The sequence below is a fragment of the Porites lutea genome, chromosome 10, assembly GCF_958299795.1.
Source record: "Porites lutea chromosome 10, jaPorLute2.1, whole genome shotgun sequence".
Lineage (NCBI taxonomy): Eukaryota > Metazoa > Cnidaria > Anthozoa > Scleractinia > Poritidae > Porites > Porites lutea.
Window position 1 is genome coordinate 10,409,302 of NC_133210.1, and position 16,012 is coordinate 10,425,313.

General features: G+C 38.3%; 1 protein-coding gene across 1 annotated transcript; it reads right to left on the reverse strand.

The window, feature by feature from the left end:
• Positions 1–3,275: 3,275 nt before the first annotated feature.
• LOC140951268 (uncharacterized) lies at positions 3,276–15,872 on the reverse strand. Its single transcript, XM_073400505.1, has 13 exons — positions 15,733–15,872; positions 13,847–13,953; positions 13,012–13,118; positions 12,283–12,378; positions 11,704–11,799; positions 10,664–10,749; positions 10,146–10,196; positions 7,625–7,728; positions 6,439–6,520; positions 6,166–6,225; positions 4,404–4,859; positions 4,212–4,296; positions 3,276–3,773 (listed from the first exon to the last, which is right to left on the reverse strand). Exons 1-13 carry the CDS (start codon positions 15,805–15,807, stop codon positions 3,475–3,477), a joined length of 1,704 nt encoding a protein of 567 aa, XP_073256606.1. The 5' UTR covers positions 15,808–15,872; the 3' UTR covers positions 3,276–3,474.
• Between the last annotated feature and the right edge of the window lie 140 nt (positions 15,873–16,012).

Sequence of the window (16,012 nt, forward strand, 5' to 3'; positions counted from 1 at the left end):
CAGTTACTGAATCGGTTCACAATTATGAGAAGATCATCAAATGCCTGGTCAAAAGACCTGTCAGGTTGATCGACCGCAGGCAATTATGTGCCCACAGCGACGCTCTCTAAAAAATGCACATCCTACCATTTGCCAGTACTTTAAAAGATCGAATGACTCCTTACCGTTACAAACTTTGCTGTAGAATGAGTAGGGCTTGAAAAGCCAATATGAATATCGTTTTCCACTTCATTTTCGCTTTGGATTAGATTGAAAGGAAAATCCAATAAATTCTTGTCGAAGAATAAAACGCTAACGTCATAAACGTAAACATGTTCTATTTTTGACGTCATGTTCGGTTTTGATCGCGCGCACTTGCGCGCAGCGCACCTCGTGTTCAATCTCGACCCCAAGGCCCTTGTTCCCATAACCGCCTGAAGAGTAGGCACTGGGGTAGAGAACGATAATCGGCAATGCGATAATGTGAAACAAACAAATAAATATAGTTTTCTATTTTATTTTTATTTTTTCCATTTTAAGTTTTAAAAGATTAAATTGAGAACTAGGGTTTATGCAGTTGGACATTTGGTTCACAATCCTGAGATCATTAATTGCCTGGTTAAGAGGCCTGTAAGGTTTTATGACCAAATGCGCTGTTTTTTTGCCAGCGTCGTCTGTTGAATAATTGCACATCGAGCTATGTACCTGATTTGCTACCACTAAAAAGTGATGCTATTTCAAGGACGGCAGTGCAAGCAATCACTGTATGAAATCTTAAAAAATTACGCGTCAGGTCTTAGACACCAAGGCACGCTCGCCGAAAGGCAAGCGCTTTCAAAATGCAAAAACAGCATTCGTATACTAAAATAAACGAGGCGGAATTTAGAGGAAGATGAATTCCGTCCTTACCTTCACAATGTTTGCTGTTCAACAGAAGGAGTACACAAACCAATAAAAATATAGTTTTCCGTTTCATTTTCGCTTCGGATTAACACGAGAGAGAAATCCTATGCATTCTTTTCAAAGGACGAAAAGCGAACGTCACAAAAGCAGGTTTAATAATTGCGGCTTCGATCGACTTTTCGCACGCGCTCTTTTACACGCAGTTAAAACAAATTTTCATGTGGCTATCTGAGAAAATGGCATTACATTGATCTTTACTATATATCAAAATGCATTTGAAGCTTTAAGTAGAAAAACCTGGTATTATCTATTGATTTGGATTTTGAGGAGGTGTATCGTAAAGAGATCGAAGGGATTGCAGCTGGACGTTTCGAACGTAACTCTTTCTCTTCACGGAAGATCAATCAATAATCTTTATTTATACACGATAAGTATTAAAGCGACGCTTCGCTTGTGGGGTCGTGTCTAAATAATTAAATAAGATAACTAATGAATTAGAAAATAAATAGGATATACACCAGCTAAAATCATATAGCTACTTACTACATACAAGTCTAAAACGATAAAAGCTTAAAATTCTAAAGTACAAGGTGGTACTCTAGTATCGACTAATTATTAACACTAATTATACTTAAAATCTTCCTCCCTTCTGGTTAATGTTTGAGGGGAGATACAGTCGAAATCTAGGTGTAGCAGAGTCTTTGACCGTCTTGCCATAATCGCATATTTCTTAACATTGTCTATATCTTCATTGAGTTGAGGAACCAACGTGTTCCAAACTATTGCTCCTCTACGAGCTACGGAGTTCCTCATGTAGTTGGTGTTAAAACGAGGGACATCAATTTTCAGTTTCTTCCTAAGTTGATATCGCTTGATGTTATCATTGTTCTTAATAATAGCTGAATTACCTGCTTCTTAATAGATAAGCTTCACTTTCACAAGCGTCTTTTTTCTTTTTTTTGTCAACACTATCACAGATGACATTACAAAACTTGGTTTTACTACAGCAATTAATGCATTTTCATCAAGGAACTTTTGCACGGGTATTTTCGAATTTCGGTAAGCTTAGAACTCCGATGAAAGCGATAGGCCATTGTAGCCTAGTCGCACCGTCCGGCCGAGCAAGCAATTTGCCACTGTTTTCAAAAAATTACCTGCTTCTCATATGTGCAAACATCTAACGATAAAGAACTCAAGAAACCATAGGGAAGCCGCCCTCTCATTTTCTCTCAGTAATGACTTGTACTCCACCGTGTGGCACAAAATTGTTTCGGGTTGTTCTAATTTTTGCGATATTTTCCAGCGATCAGCAAAAATAAGTTCCCGCAAATAAAAATTACTGCAGGCATTTTTCCTGCGAAAATTTGCTCCAGCGTAAATACTTTCTTACTTCAACCCGCTACACAAAAATACAGTACTAAGAAATCGTATCTGTTCAATTACAACTTGTCTCTTTCGTTCAGAAACAAAACGGTATACAATGCAATGGGCGGGTAGGTGAGAACCATGGGAACGAGGTTGAATGAATTACTGGTACTGGTTTTACATAGGGTACGTCTCGGTTGTATTGTTTGAAAATATGTAGTTCCATTGCACGTACTCAATAGGGCCATTTATACGAGGAAAAATAAGACGCGTCTTACATAAGACGCGTCTTAAATAAGACGCGAACTGTACCATTTATACGAGCATGTCTTATCTAATAAGACGCGTCTTAGCTAAGCCGCGTCTTCTTTTAGACGAAAAGTGCCGTTTATACGGAACGTTCGCGTCTTATTTAAGACGCGTCTTATTTTTCCTCGTATAAATGGCCCTAATAAAAACGAACATATTATCAATGCTGGGTATTGGTATTTTCTGGAAATCGCAAAAATTAATTCCCAGCAAGAAAAACCAATCTGTCCTAATCGCAAAAAATAGTTCCCGCAAAACACAAAAAATCGCCAATCCGCAAAAACTCTCCGGGAAATTCGTGTCACATGATATCTCATTCAAGTATTTCCTTTCCTTGTTATGCAGAATAATGCCATGTCCACATTATATCGGATAGTTTTTACTCCGGCGATAAAATCATACCGGAGAACTTCTTTTCATCAATAAGAATAGCGATTTCGACGCGATATCTGTAATGGAGTGAAGCTGCGCTGCGCGGATCTACAAAGTGGAGCGTGCCTTGTCGTAAAGGTTCTGTGCCAGACCGGCTTTGGTGCAGTACAGTGTGAACAGGTATTCGGAGCGTAGCAGAAGTGAATACAGGACCAGTCATTATTTATCAACTAGGGGGATAAGAGGATTTGCAGGGGGGGGGGGAGGGGGGTCATCTGACTTTTAATTAGTTAAAAATGGGCACTAAAAAGTCATAAAATAAAATCGTGGTTAAAAACTAGTGGAGACAGGATTTTTCACAAGTTTATTCAATGTAACTTGAATGGCTTTATTTATACATGAAGCTTTCAGTAAATCTTCTGGTTACCTGGGATATACACAGTATTTTTTTAAACTTTTCATTATGCACCTGAGAATTGTGCATGTAAGTTACAAGGAAATAAAATAATTTTGTTCTGCAGAAGTACTGCTAAAACTTCTGAATCTTTATTCGCTTGCTTTTTGCGTCCCATAGTCATCGCCTCTTTTGTCTTTACTCTTATCTTGCCGTTCTTCTTTTGGTGCTTCAGTGTCTCGCGATCTGTCACTGCCTTGGTCACGGTCACGTGCCTTATCTCGCGTACGGTCACGATCACTTCTTCTATCTCTGTCACGCTCTCTGTGGTCGTTACGGTATCTGTCACGGTCCCTATCACGTGGTTTATCATCGCGAGTCTTCCTTGTCTGATCGCGTTCGGGCTCACGATTCTTGTCCTTCGTCTTCACATCTTTGCTTTTATCTTTTTCTAAGAATAATAAACAAAGAAAAAACAACAATTGAAAAGACAGTAAGTGCAGTTTTAAAACAATCTTGTGTAGTCTTGTTTTTTTTTTCTTGTTGTAGTACGTTGTCTTTTTGTTCAGGCGTAATCAGATATGATATATTTTCACAGCAAAATAAAACGAAGAGTGCTCATTTTCAAACTTTAACGTCGTAGGGACTTTCCCACCATATAAAAGTACTGCTAGAGAGGGTTCCATTTAAGGGTATCATCATAGCAGTTTATCCACAGACTCAAAAGTTAGAACTCCATACTAAATAAATAGCACCATGTGAAAGTACTGCTGAAGAGGTTTCATTTGAATGGTAAAATCATGGGAGTTTATCCACAGACTCAGAAGTTAAAACCACCTTGCAAGACAGCATATCACTCACTTTGAGAGTGAATGCCTAAAGAACGTACCTGATGCAGTGTCTCTTGTGTCTGATCGTGGGTCAGCTCCCCGAGGACCCGTTCTTGGTTGGTACAGTGCTCGATCGGGACGATCCTAAAACCCGACCAGCAAAGATAGAAATAGTATGTGTAATCAATTGGTGAATTGGTGTTCAGACTCATGTTTCCCAGGAATCACCATTTTGTAACAAAATCACTAACCTTGTTACGCACTCGACGTTCATCACTACGTCTTTTCTCATCCTTTGCGTCTCCCTTAGATTCTTGTCCTTGAGGTTTATTTTCACCAGTGACCGACGTGGTCTCCTTTTCTTTCTTTTCTTTCTCCTTCCCGACAGCATTTGTTGGTTCTCTGTCCTGTTCTCTGCTGGGCTTTAAGTCCTTGCCTGCAGAATCGGAAGCCTTGCCAAGTGATTCTTTTTCCTTCGTCTTGCTTTCGGGTTCTCGGGAGGGTCGAGAATCCCTTCGACTGTCAGGTCGTCGATCTCTTCGCCCGCCCTCGTTATCTTTTCGATAGCGGTCGTCTCGTCCTCGGTCGGAACTGTCCGAACTATCCCCTCGGTCTCTCCGATTGTTTGGACGCCTTTCTTCCGAGCGTCGGTCGTCAAACCGTCGGCTATCAGGGCGTTTTCCCGATCTTCCCGACTCTGGTCGACCCTGGAGAGACAAAGCTTACATCAATTTAAAGATAAAAGTTGAAGAATCGATCTAGGTAACTACTGATTTCAAATCAGTGATAAGATAAATAGCGCATCGCAGTAATTCCTCTTTCAGTTACTTAAGGTGGCTCCGTCATTAATACATGCGCATTGAGCTTTGACTAACTTTCCGTCCTAACTTTCTTGTTTTTAACGCGATAGCAGCGAACCTTTTTCAAAGAACAAAAAATATAATTTTGCAATAATATGAAATATCCGATTTCTTTTTTTGCGAAACTAATGCTTAAAACTGAAGGACCCTACTGTTTAAAGAAATCGCGTCTAGTAAAAAAAATTGCTGATATTTTTGACTGAAACCGGTGGAGCAGAAGTCGTTCAAAATTCAGATGTGTAATTGTTTTAGAATTTCAGAAATAAATTGCTCTGAGGTAGAAGGAGCCAGCAGCTCAAATTTTCGGGACAAGTGATTTCAGTGTTTGCTAATTCTTCAAACAATTGCCAATTGTGCTGTTCTGTGCAAGGTACTTTTACTGTTAAAAGCACTCATAAATTGCTCCAAACCTTGCTCTGAAGTCGAATGACTTGTTCTTCGACAACTTTGAAATATTCTTCCGCAGTTTCGGCTGAAAATCCCGCTACGTACATTTTGATGTACTGCAGTGCATCTTATCAAAGAGTTCGCACTTAGCCTAGCTTTAAAATGGAGGCTTGGGTCAACTGGGAAATGGCCTACTGTGGCACCGACCAATCAAAACACGCAGAGACAGTCCAATGAACCAATCATAAATATTTTAAACATGACCGGAGTTAAGCGTGGGAGAAGTGGCGGGAGCAAGGCACCGCTGGTTTTAACTTCATTCCTGATTGGCTGGGAAATTGCCTTGGGGGTCTAATAAGGGGTTTACGCAACCTTGACAGCGACGAGGCCCAGGGTCGCTCGGGTACTAGGCGAGTGACCTGTCCGTAAATAAAGCTATTTCGAGAAAAGTCGTCGGAAAAAGTGCACACGGCAATCCCGAAAGGTATTATGGGTGGATTTGAGATCACTGTTCTTCAATGAAATTTGAAAGAATGGCACGAGAGGCCATGGACGTATGTTTGCGAGTGCTAAACGGAAAGCAATAAAAGTAGGTTCGACGGGTACAGTGTCAGGAACAGTGTATTGATCATATCCCATATTACCTTTCGGGATTGTTGCGTGCACAATTTTTCCGACAACGTTTCTCGAAATAGCTGTAAACGAGGACTAACTGTTGTAAGAAACAATCTCACTTAATAATCACTAAGACTAAGATATTATGAACCTTTTCGTCTTTCCCTTTCGGTGACTTTGAATCCATCTTGTCTTTTGACGGCGGAGGAGCCTAAAAATGATTCACAAACATTACAAGTACGCATTTCGTGGCCAAGTTATCTAGTTTGAAATATGACACAAGGCCTAGTTCAATCGTCGAATTTCACATGCGCCGTATACCTAATTCTAATTAGCAAAATCTATTGTTTTCGCTTATTAGCTTTAGGTAATTTGTCAGATGCTCGACGTTCGACCCGGGCCTAACATTCACTGATTACACTACCTTTGTGTCTCTGTCTCGGTTTCCTTTTCTTTCCACGTCATCCTTTCTTCGACTTTCTTCTCTGTTTTTGGCATCTTTCCTCCTTTGTGGATAAAGTTTTTAAAAATTTATACAAGTAGTTATTTTCTACTATAGCATGAGACAGTCTTAAACAATTGCTAGATCTTGAGACCACAGGTAAGGTCTTTTCTTTGGTTGTCTCTGTTCAGGAGACTTTCGTAGTTTCTTGGCCCTTAACATATATGCCATGCTGGCTTACTTTGCCGACATCTTGGCACCTTAGTTACACGCAACAACAATCAACTTTGTGATTACTTGACAATCGAGCCATCTCTGTTAGCCGGGATCTCGGCTAACTGGTCTGGAAATTGCCAATGATGTAATCACACTTGCCCGGAAAACCGAGCCAGCAACAGAACAGCGGGTAGAACGCTGTTCATGCGCAGCGCCTTTACCTCTGTAAACAAGTAAATATGGCGAGCTTAGGGTTGACAAAGTTGTCAAGTTTCAATCCATGTCCATCCTTGCTGTCCGTAGCAAAAGACGACAGAAAACGTTATCAGTCCTAAATAATTAAGGTCCTAAATATCAAAACAGTACCATTATTTTTGGAATTCAAATGCGACGCCACGTTTTAGCCCCCCCCCCTCCCCCCGGGGGGGAGAATTCTTGGTGGGGGTGTGCCGCCCGGTTCTTCAAATCCTGACCCGATTTCTGACCAAATAATGTAATTTTCCACACCCGTTTTCAGACCACACCTCTAAAATCCATACCCGTTTTCAGACCTGGCTTTTAGTCAGAAATTATGATAATAGAGCGCAAACGAAAAATTCTTCAAATCCATTTCGAATTCGCATATTTCTCTTTCTTTCTTACTCATTTGGAATTGAAACGATAAATACGTTCATACACTCCGTAGTTCCCCCGAAAACCATACCCGATTCCAGACCAAAATGGGCAAGGTGTATAGCCGTTTTCAGACCAAAAACGGCGCAAAAACCCTACCCGATCAAATCTGTAATTCTCATGACCTCTCTGTTTTACAAAGCATTGAGAAAGAGAAAGAGAAATTTGATGCTGATCACTCTTAGCGCTAAAAGGGTTAAATGCGATCCTTGATAATTCAACTCCAAGAAATGGGGATGAAATTCTAATCACGGAGCAAGATAATTTACTCCATACTTACTCGTCTTTAGGTTTTTCCTCCTTCGGAGGTTGTTGACTGCTTGAAGTTTTAGCAGTAGAATCTTTGCTGGAGGACAAATTGGAAGACGAACCTTTCTTTGGCGACTGAAAAAGAAAATAAACTAATCATGTCATAAACAGAGTTCAATACCATCAACTGACGTGATACAACTCACTTTGACTCTGAAGATGACTACCGCACAGGGTGTCGAAACGTCAGTCACTGTCAACAACGACAGTCCTATTGTGGACTTTGTTCACCCGGACGATCAAACTCAACCTACTTTTGAAATGACTCCTGGGTTCAAACCTTTCACAGAAATTAACTATGGTTCCAATACATGCAAAAATATAAATTAGATGAAGACAAGCCAACAAAGTCACGCAGGGGAAATGTGCACCCTTTTGAACGTAGAAGCATGTATCACCAAAAATATCCTGCTGTATTTTTCCCTTTTTATGGTGGTGATTAGAAACTTGGAATCAGTAAGGCAAAAATCTGCGTAATGACCTCTTGACTCAACATTAATAACAACAACAATTTATTAAGGTATTTCCATATCTATACATGGCATTACCTATCTAATACTTATGAATAAAGTACAAATATATCATTTATAAATATATGGCAAAATAAAAAGATTATATTCTTTTCTGAAATAACATATCATGTCTGTAACGCATACATTCAAAAACAAAAGCAGCAATTGATCTACAAACAGAGGGATCTATACTATTAAAGAGAAATAAAAGTTTTGAAGTCACATCTAAGTCCTTGAAAAGTGTATATCTATCAGATATTTCACTGAAGAATTTTAAACGTAAATTGTCATAAAGTTTGCAGAAGAATAGAAAATGAAGTTCATTTTCAACTTCATTCGTCTGACATAGATAACATATTCTTAAATTTTCGGGAGTTTTAGGTACTGTGTGTCTGCCTGTTTCAATATGTAATCGATGATTTCCTAGTCGAAATTTATTGAGTGAGGTTTTGTGAAGTGGATTTTTAATCATATTTAAGAATTCTGCTTTTTTATTATCGTTCTTAAAGGTAGTATAAAAATTCAATTTTCTATTTGTTTTAAGGAGGGTAAGTTGATGCTCAGTTAGAGCATTATTGATGTTTTGCTTGATGTAAGAGGTGAAGACTTTTTCGTTGTTTTCATTCAATGTTATGGCGGTTGCGTTGTACTTGCTACATATAGTTTTTATTTTCTGCATCAAACCTGGCTGGTTGTTATCGGCCATTTCCTGGGAGAGTTGTAGACATTGTTTTGCTATGTTTTTATCTGGCATATTTTGTAAATGAATCCAAAATTTAATAATTGAGGTATCTATAGTTAATTTCAGCGGTAATCTACCTAGTTCATTTCTAGCAGCGACGTTTGGACATTGTTTATTTACGCCTAAGGACTGTTTGCAAAAATATATATGCGTTTTTTCAATTATGTCTTTTTCCCAGGCGTTAAAATCATCTTTAGTATATATGCCCCAGATTTCAGATCCATATAAAAGAATGGGGAGGAAAAGCGAATTGATGAGTTTATTGGTTATGTCAATTGGTAGTTTCAAGAAATCAAGGTAGCGTCGTATCGCAAAAAACGATCGTCGTGTTTTTTTAATAAAGTTTTTTTTTTAATAAAGGGTAACGGTATGACGCCCGATGGAAAGTATTTTCCCCAGGTAATGACTATGTGAAGCAAGAAGATCATACCAAAGGCTAATGAAATCCAAAACTGAAGAAAACTAGAGGTAACCACGCATACTTTAAAGATAAATGCGTTTTAATTTGAAGAAAAACACTGAATAGACATCTTTTCCACAAAAAATACAGTAAGTACTGAAGAACCCCCAAGACTTTGAAGTGCGACAATGGTTTGAACCAGTCCGCGTGTCCTGCGTGTTGCCCATTTCTCACGTTTCGCGCGCAACCACCTTAGGATGCGAAGAAAATGCATGCGCAGTAATAACAGTGGGCACCGTCTTTAAATGCTCTTCTGCTATGCGTGACTGCAGAGTAGAAGGTCGTGGGCTCCATTCCCCGGAAGGGTCTCAAAATAACTAAGAAACGATGGTACTACCTTTGTCTTGCAAACAGCTAGACCTTCGTGTGGCTCGGATGTCCACAAAAAATAGTGGTCTCATCTCCATTAGGAGACGTCATAATAAAGTCCTCAGTTAGCACTTTAGTGCTAAATACATTGACACTCAAATAAAGTGCATGTTTTTTTACCGTGTACAAGGTTCAATTAAGCATTCTAACCGTTTTGAAAACAATGACCAATGGAAACGCCTTATTAATTTTTCGGCAACTTCCAGTAGCGAATGGAACAGCATTTTCCAAAATTTCCAAAAAGAGGACAACCTCGCGAGGAATACCAAAGTTTTTTCTCGGAAGTTTTTTTTTTGTCATTCAACTTTTTCTAGAATTTGTTGGATGGTTCCGGGAAATTTCTGCACCATGTGCCGCTGTGTCTAAGTTTTCGAAAGTTTTGGTTGAATGGAAAGCGCTCACAAATTACCTTGGGAAGTTCCTCTCTTTCAGGCCTTCTTTTTCTCTCCGGAGGACCACGCTGCAAACAGAAACAACAGTAGAGGTTAGGGCTCAAGACAATTATCGTTTGCAAACTTCGTTCTGTAATATTAAAGTCCATCCAAAGAACTCAAATCATGCACAAGTATTTGAAGTTACTAGGGCGCCCCTCACGCGTGCAAGATCACCGGACAAACTCTTATGCAAAAGTGAAAACGGAGTAGGAGACAAGGGAGACACATTTAAGGCTCGCAGGATTCGTGTAAAAATCCCATACACGCGCCTTACAACCGCCAATTTTTTGAAAGGGAATCAAAAAACTGGGTTCAGTACCTTCACTTTTTATACCAGCCCTCTAAGCCCTCTATCCTTCCATGTTTCTCGCGTTCAGTGTCCTTTTTTTACTGCTGTGATCTCTAGCTGTTCATATCTATGTAATGGGAAACCGTTATGATGTAGATGTAGGTGTAGATAATTCCACACCTTACTTTTCCAGTCACTACTTACGGCTGATATAGGTCTTCCTCGTGAACTCCTCTTCATTTTTAAATATTCCAATAATGGCGTACTGACTTTTGCATTACCAGACGAAGCTACAAGATTAAGAACAATAATAAAAACACTAGTTAAAGTCAAGTGAGATAAAACTCGCTTGTGACCTTTGACTGTCCATTTCATATGTGTGAATTACCTCTCTTTAATAGCAACAGGGGCACCCAATGACGGTCTCCTTCTACAAACCTTGAAAACCCATTTTAAGCTATTCAGAGTACTTTTAGATTTCTAGAAATGCATTTTACGCAGGGCTATAAAATTTGTGTCTGTTCGATCATCCTAGGGCATTTTGAGACTACTTTTCTGAAAATTTTAGATGCAATTTTAACGTTTCTCGAAAGTGAGAATTTTTCTAATTCTACTCTTCATCGTATTTCTGGATCCGAAAAATTTCGGTTTCCTTTTTACTGCGAAAGATTGCCTAACCTGGGGACTAAAATGTGAAAAATTAAAATTCAGAATTTATTTCATAGCCTTTGAAAAATGGGACAGTCATCTGGACATTTTTAGACAGACTGACCTCAATACATTCAATTCATTAAAAGAATTTGGTCAATGATCTTTTTTTTCCTTTGGTTATCCTTAATTTTTATTATAATTGGTCATAAACTAATGTACAGATCATGAATTAATACTGTTAGGAGAAAGTGTTTGGAAATCAGATGAAAAACTGCTAGTTTTTGCATCCTTAATTTCTCCTTCTAAAATCATTTTGTTTGAGAAGTAATATCAAGCATTCAAACACCTCGAAGTTTGTCAAAAATACTCCGCTGTGCCTTGTATTTTCAACTCTACTCTCAGTGTTTCATCTGGTGATGAAACACTGGGTCTCATGCTTGATATATTACTTGACAATCCTAGCCTCGCTATGCGACAAGTGACATGCCAAAGAACATCTGTGTAGGATCCTAGACTCTCAATGATGCAAAATCACCATCTAAAAGGATAAACCCCACAAGAAAAATTATTCCTCCCCCACCACGCCATCTTACATTTCTTTGCTTCAATCTCCTCTAAATGCATCTCAATGGTTGGAGGTGGTTCCTCAGTTTGGTTGAGAGTTTCAACAAAGGCCAGATAGTCAGGATCTAAGAATCAATATGCCAGAATTCATAAGACTTAAGACTTGCACTTTTAAATTTATCATAAATCCACTAATAAGCCCCCTGAGGCAGTTATTTATTAGAAAATTATTTGAAACATAGTTGGTGATAGGGGGGGGGGGGGGGGGCAATAGAGACAGGGGATTATTTGAGAGGTGGGGGCACATTTAATTTAGCAAAGTGATGGTATCAGTTCTCTATAAAGAACTGGAACACAAAGTGGAAAAGCTTAAGTACAAGAAGTTGGAGGTCATGCAGCTGAGAATCAAAAACAAATCTGAACTACAGTATAAACTGTTGTGATTGGTAAAGCCAGTAAATCATTTATCAGTGAAGAATAAAGTGGGCAGGGGTGGGGGGTTTTAACTTTCCTCCCCTGGAGTAGGAGGACTTATTAGAGAGGGGAGCTTAATAGAGGGTTTAAGGTACAGCAATTTGATCATATGAAAACTTCTAGGAACTACGAACCTTCAAGAATGGTTCCCATTTTAGGATCCTTTTTTGATTTCTTCTTAGGAATTCCTTGGTAAGGAGCATATTCTACAACGGCTGGATACTCCACACCTAAGGAGAAGATGGTGTGGAAATAAAAAAGAAAAGCAAATTTTTACAAGGCTGTGTTTTAAGGAAAATTGAAGGGAGCCCAGTGCTCATAAACTGTAAAATCTGGGGTGCCCAGCATATAATTTGTATGAAGAAACTATTAAGACTTCCTAGTCTCCCGAAAGCAAAAGTTAGGTGCCAATTGCATATATATGTCACATATATAATTTATAGATTTGCTTAGCTCTGGGCAGCCCAGGTCCATCAGGCTCAGCTAGAGCACAGCCCTGAATTAAAGATTAAAGCTAGAAAATTGACACTGAACAAGTTACTGATTTAAGACAGTGTTCCAAGACACATTCCACCTCATTATCTTCATTGTTACTTATGGAATGCAGAATCAGTTTCTCCGTTGCATTAGCAAGGCAAATTTATAAAGAAATGGATATTTATAATTTAGGATTTCAGCATGTTTTCGTTGGCTTCATTCACATGGTCTTCTTACAAGAAGATGTACATGGACAGAAATATACTGGGACAACTCAAAGTAGCCGCAATCAATAATGAGCTGGGCAAATAATCCAGGTGAACGTATATCGGGGTTAGAGTATTATCAACTGAGTTAACAAATTAACAAGAATGAACTGAAGATACCTTTGCTGTTCACAAATCGATAACCATCAAACTGGTCTCGAAATTTTATGATATCATCTCTGTTTTTGAAATTGATGTAAGCTCTTGCAAAGGATACAGGACCAAAGCTGTGATAAAATAGTAACCCAACAATTTAATACAGGCAGCTTTTTTAATGAAATTAGCATTTTAGATACTCCTTGCTTGTGATCTATTACTTTGCAAACAATTGTAACAATTACAATAGTAAGTGTGATCTGATAACACTTACCGAAACCTTTATTATTCTGTATATTACAAAAACCTAATCTAAAAATTGTTCTATTACTCACTACTTGGAAGAAAATGATGAAAAACTAAATGTCACACAGAATACATGTACAGTTTGACATTTCTTTTAGAAAACATGCATAATTTGCACGTGCAACCTAATGATTAGACAGTTAGCTGCTACACCATAGCAGGTAACTAAGTAATCTTTAGTTCGCATTGATTTCCAGACTTCACTGTAGGCTCTTAGCTGAAGAAAGGACTGATAGTGAGTAAACTGTTATAATTATTTACAGCAATGTGCAATTTTTTGAATCTGTGAATATTATTAATCATAATTTTGGTTTGACTATTTAAACAACATCTCTTCGGCAGAACTCTTGGACCCTATATACAAAGACATGTTACCCCCTTAAATTGCTTTTCTTTTCCAAAAACAGCAGCGACAGCTAGAACTATATCTGTTTGCCGGCTAGCAGAACATTCTCATGACACTACTCTTACCTTAAAATGTTACTCTAAAAGGAAGATTTTCTTTTTGATTGGGGATTTCCTTAGAGTAAGACAGTTACAAAAATGAAGTTACCTCATATCGCTACCAACAAAGTAAAAAAAGTCATGCTCAGGGAGTTCCCCTAACTCTTCTTTCAGCTGATCTTCAGTTAATGATGGAGGAAGGCGACGAATAACGACCTAAAATATGACCACAATCACAGTAAATAATATACCATATTTATTCAGCTATAACCCAAGACCCCAAAACTTTGAACGTGTACAATTAGCATAACCCTCCTGGGCTCAAATTTCACTTAACTTTAGCTTTAGTTTGTGTAAAAATAACTCGGCTTATAGCCAAATAATAACAGTAGATCTAAGGGGGAATAAAAGTCACCCACCAGCAGAAACTTTTTTTTGCTTACTTGATTTTGGTGTACTTGACAAATACTCTGCATGATTTGAGTATAAATATTTATAATTTGAGCGGCACAGCATGTTGGTAGGATATAGTTTCCAACCCAGGCCTAATAGCTGTGCACTTGCTATAGTGGGCTTGGTTATGACCATCGGTATATAAATAAACAGACGCTTGCACTCGAAAAAACCAGTTTGACGAGAGGGAACAAGATTGACTAGTTGAAGAGTTTGGCTGCGGTGACCTCAAAGGTTTGATGTGATGTACGCAGAGCCTCTTTTTTTCCCCTCCTCAATCAAGAAGACAAAGGAGGCGCTGCTTGCAAGGTGAATAACATACAACTATACCCCGAAGGGGAGGTGAATAGTGGTGGATATATAAACTGAGACGCAAAGCGATGAGGTGTATATCTAGCGCTATGAACCGACCCTGAGGGGGATAGTCGTTTTAGTATTTACCAAATCAGTTGCATAAAAATCAAAAAGAAACTTTTTGTCACTAATTCATCTACCACTAAAAGTTTATCTTTCGAAACTGTCATGAAACAAGAAGCCATTTTGAATCCCACCCCAAAACAGTGAATATCCAAGGATATTCTGAGTTATGGGAGCCAATCAAAACATGCAAAAACTGCTATCCGCTGATTTGGTGAATACTAAAAGACAGTATTCAAAGCACAATAAAATCAATTAAGCTTAAACTAACCCAACTTGTCTCATAAAGTTAAAAGAAATAATTATTTAAATACATTACCAACCCTTTACCTTTTTCATCGGTACTTATTTAAGATGTGAACAGTACAAAATGCAGACTGCAGACCATTGTATACAGGGTTTAATAGAAAACAATGGGACTATTGTTGTCACATTCTCATTTGCATGGTAAAAACAATGGTCTGCAGCAGTCCTCAGTCAGCATCCTGTACTGACCGATTAAAGATGCATGCCAACTTTGCAGTTCATAAAAATTTTTGTGTATTGCAGGAAACTTTGCCCAGCGGCAAGCATGCCATTCATAACTTAAATCAGATAGGTAATATTAAGCTTACAGCTTAAGATGGAATCCATCTTAAGTACAAAAACCATGTACTAGAATAATTTAAACAATATGACATTCTTCTTTATATTTTTCAAGGGCTATAGATGTAATTAGTTATCTGCAATAACACCAAAGAAAATTTCTTATGGGAGCCCGAGAAAACGTATGTCAAATTTTCCAAAATGACATCTTACACATGAAATTTTCAGAATTTTACCCGTGTTTTCAAAATTATTGTGAAATTTGACATTTATTTGCTCGGTCTTCCATGGGAAATAATCTTTGGTGTTATTACAGATAATAAACTATATCTGTAGCCCTTGAAAAGTGCAAAAAAGAATGCGTTATTGTTTAAATTATTCTGGCACAAGGATTTTGTCCACCGAAAGTTAAAATTACTCAATTTTCTGATGGATTCCGTCTTAAGCTTTACCTTATATTGTAGTTTAAGACTTTATGATTTAGGTTTGCAAAGTGCAAAACAATACAACTAAAAAACAGAAAACATCCAAACAAAATACCTTTGTTGGAAACAAAAGCCTTTCCTTCTTAGACTTAGAAGTACTGGAAGGCTTTTCCCCCTCACTTTTGCCCATAGTAGTCAAATGTTATACATAGCTAGCAAATGCTACACATCACTTTCGACAATTTACTTTCGCCATCTTTGTTGTGGGGAAGCTAGTGCCAGTCCTCTAAATGAGAATCTCATGTATAGCAAACATAACGAATGTATCTCTCATGTACTCAAAACTGACCAAAATGTTTGCTGGCACTGCAGCAAGCAATCGGATTTCCATTTCA

Excerpts from the sequence above, each read along its gene's own strand:
- LOC140951268 (XM_073400505.1), bottom strand. The coding sequence starts at position 15,807 with ATGGGCAAAAGTGAGGGGGAAAAGCCTTCCAGTACTTCTAAGTCTAAG. Across the intron at positions 13,119-13,846 it reads TTTGTTGGTAGCGATATGAG|CTTTGGTCCTGTATCCTTTG; the intron begins GTAACTTCATTT and ends ATTTTATCACAG. Across the intron at positions 3,774-4,211 it reads CACAAGAGACACTGCATCAG|AAAAAGATAAAAGCAAAGAT; the intron begins GTACGTTCTTTA and ends TATTATTCTTAG.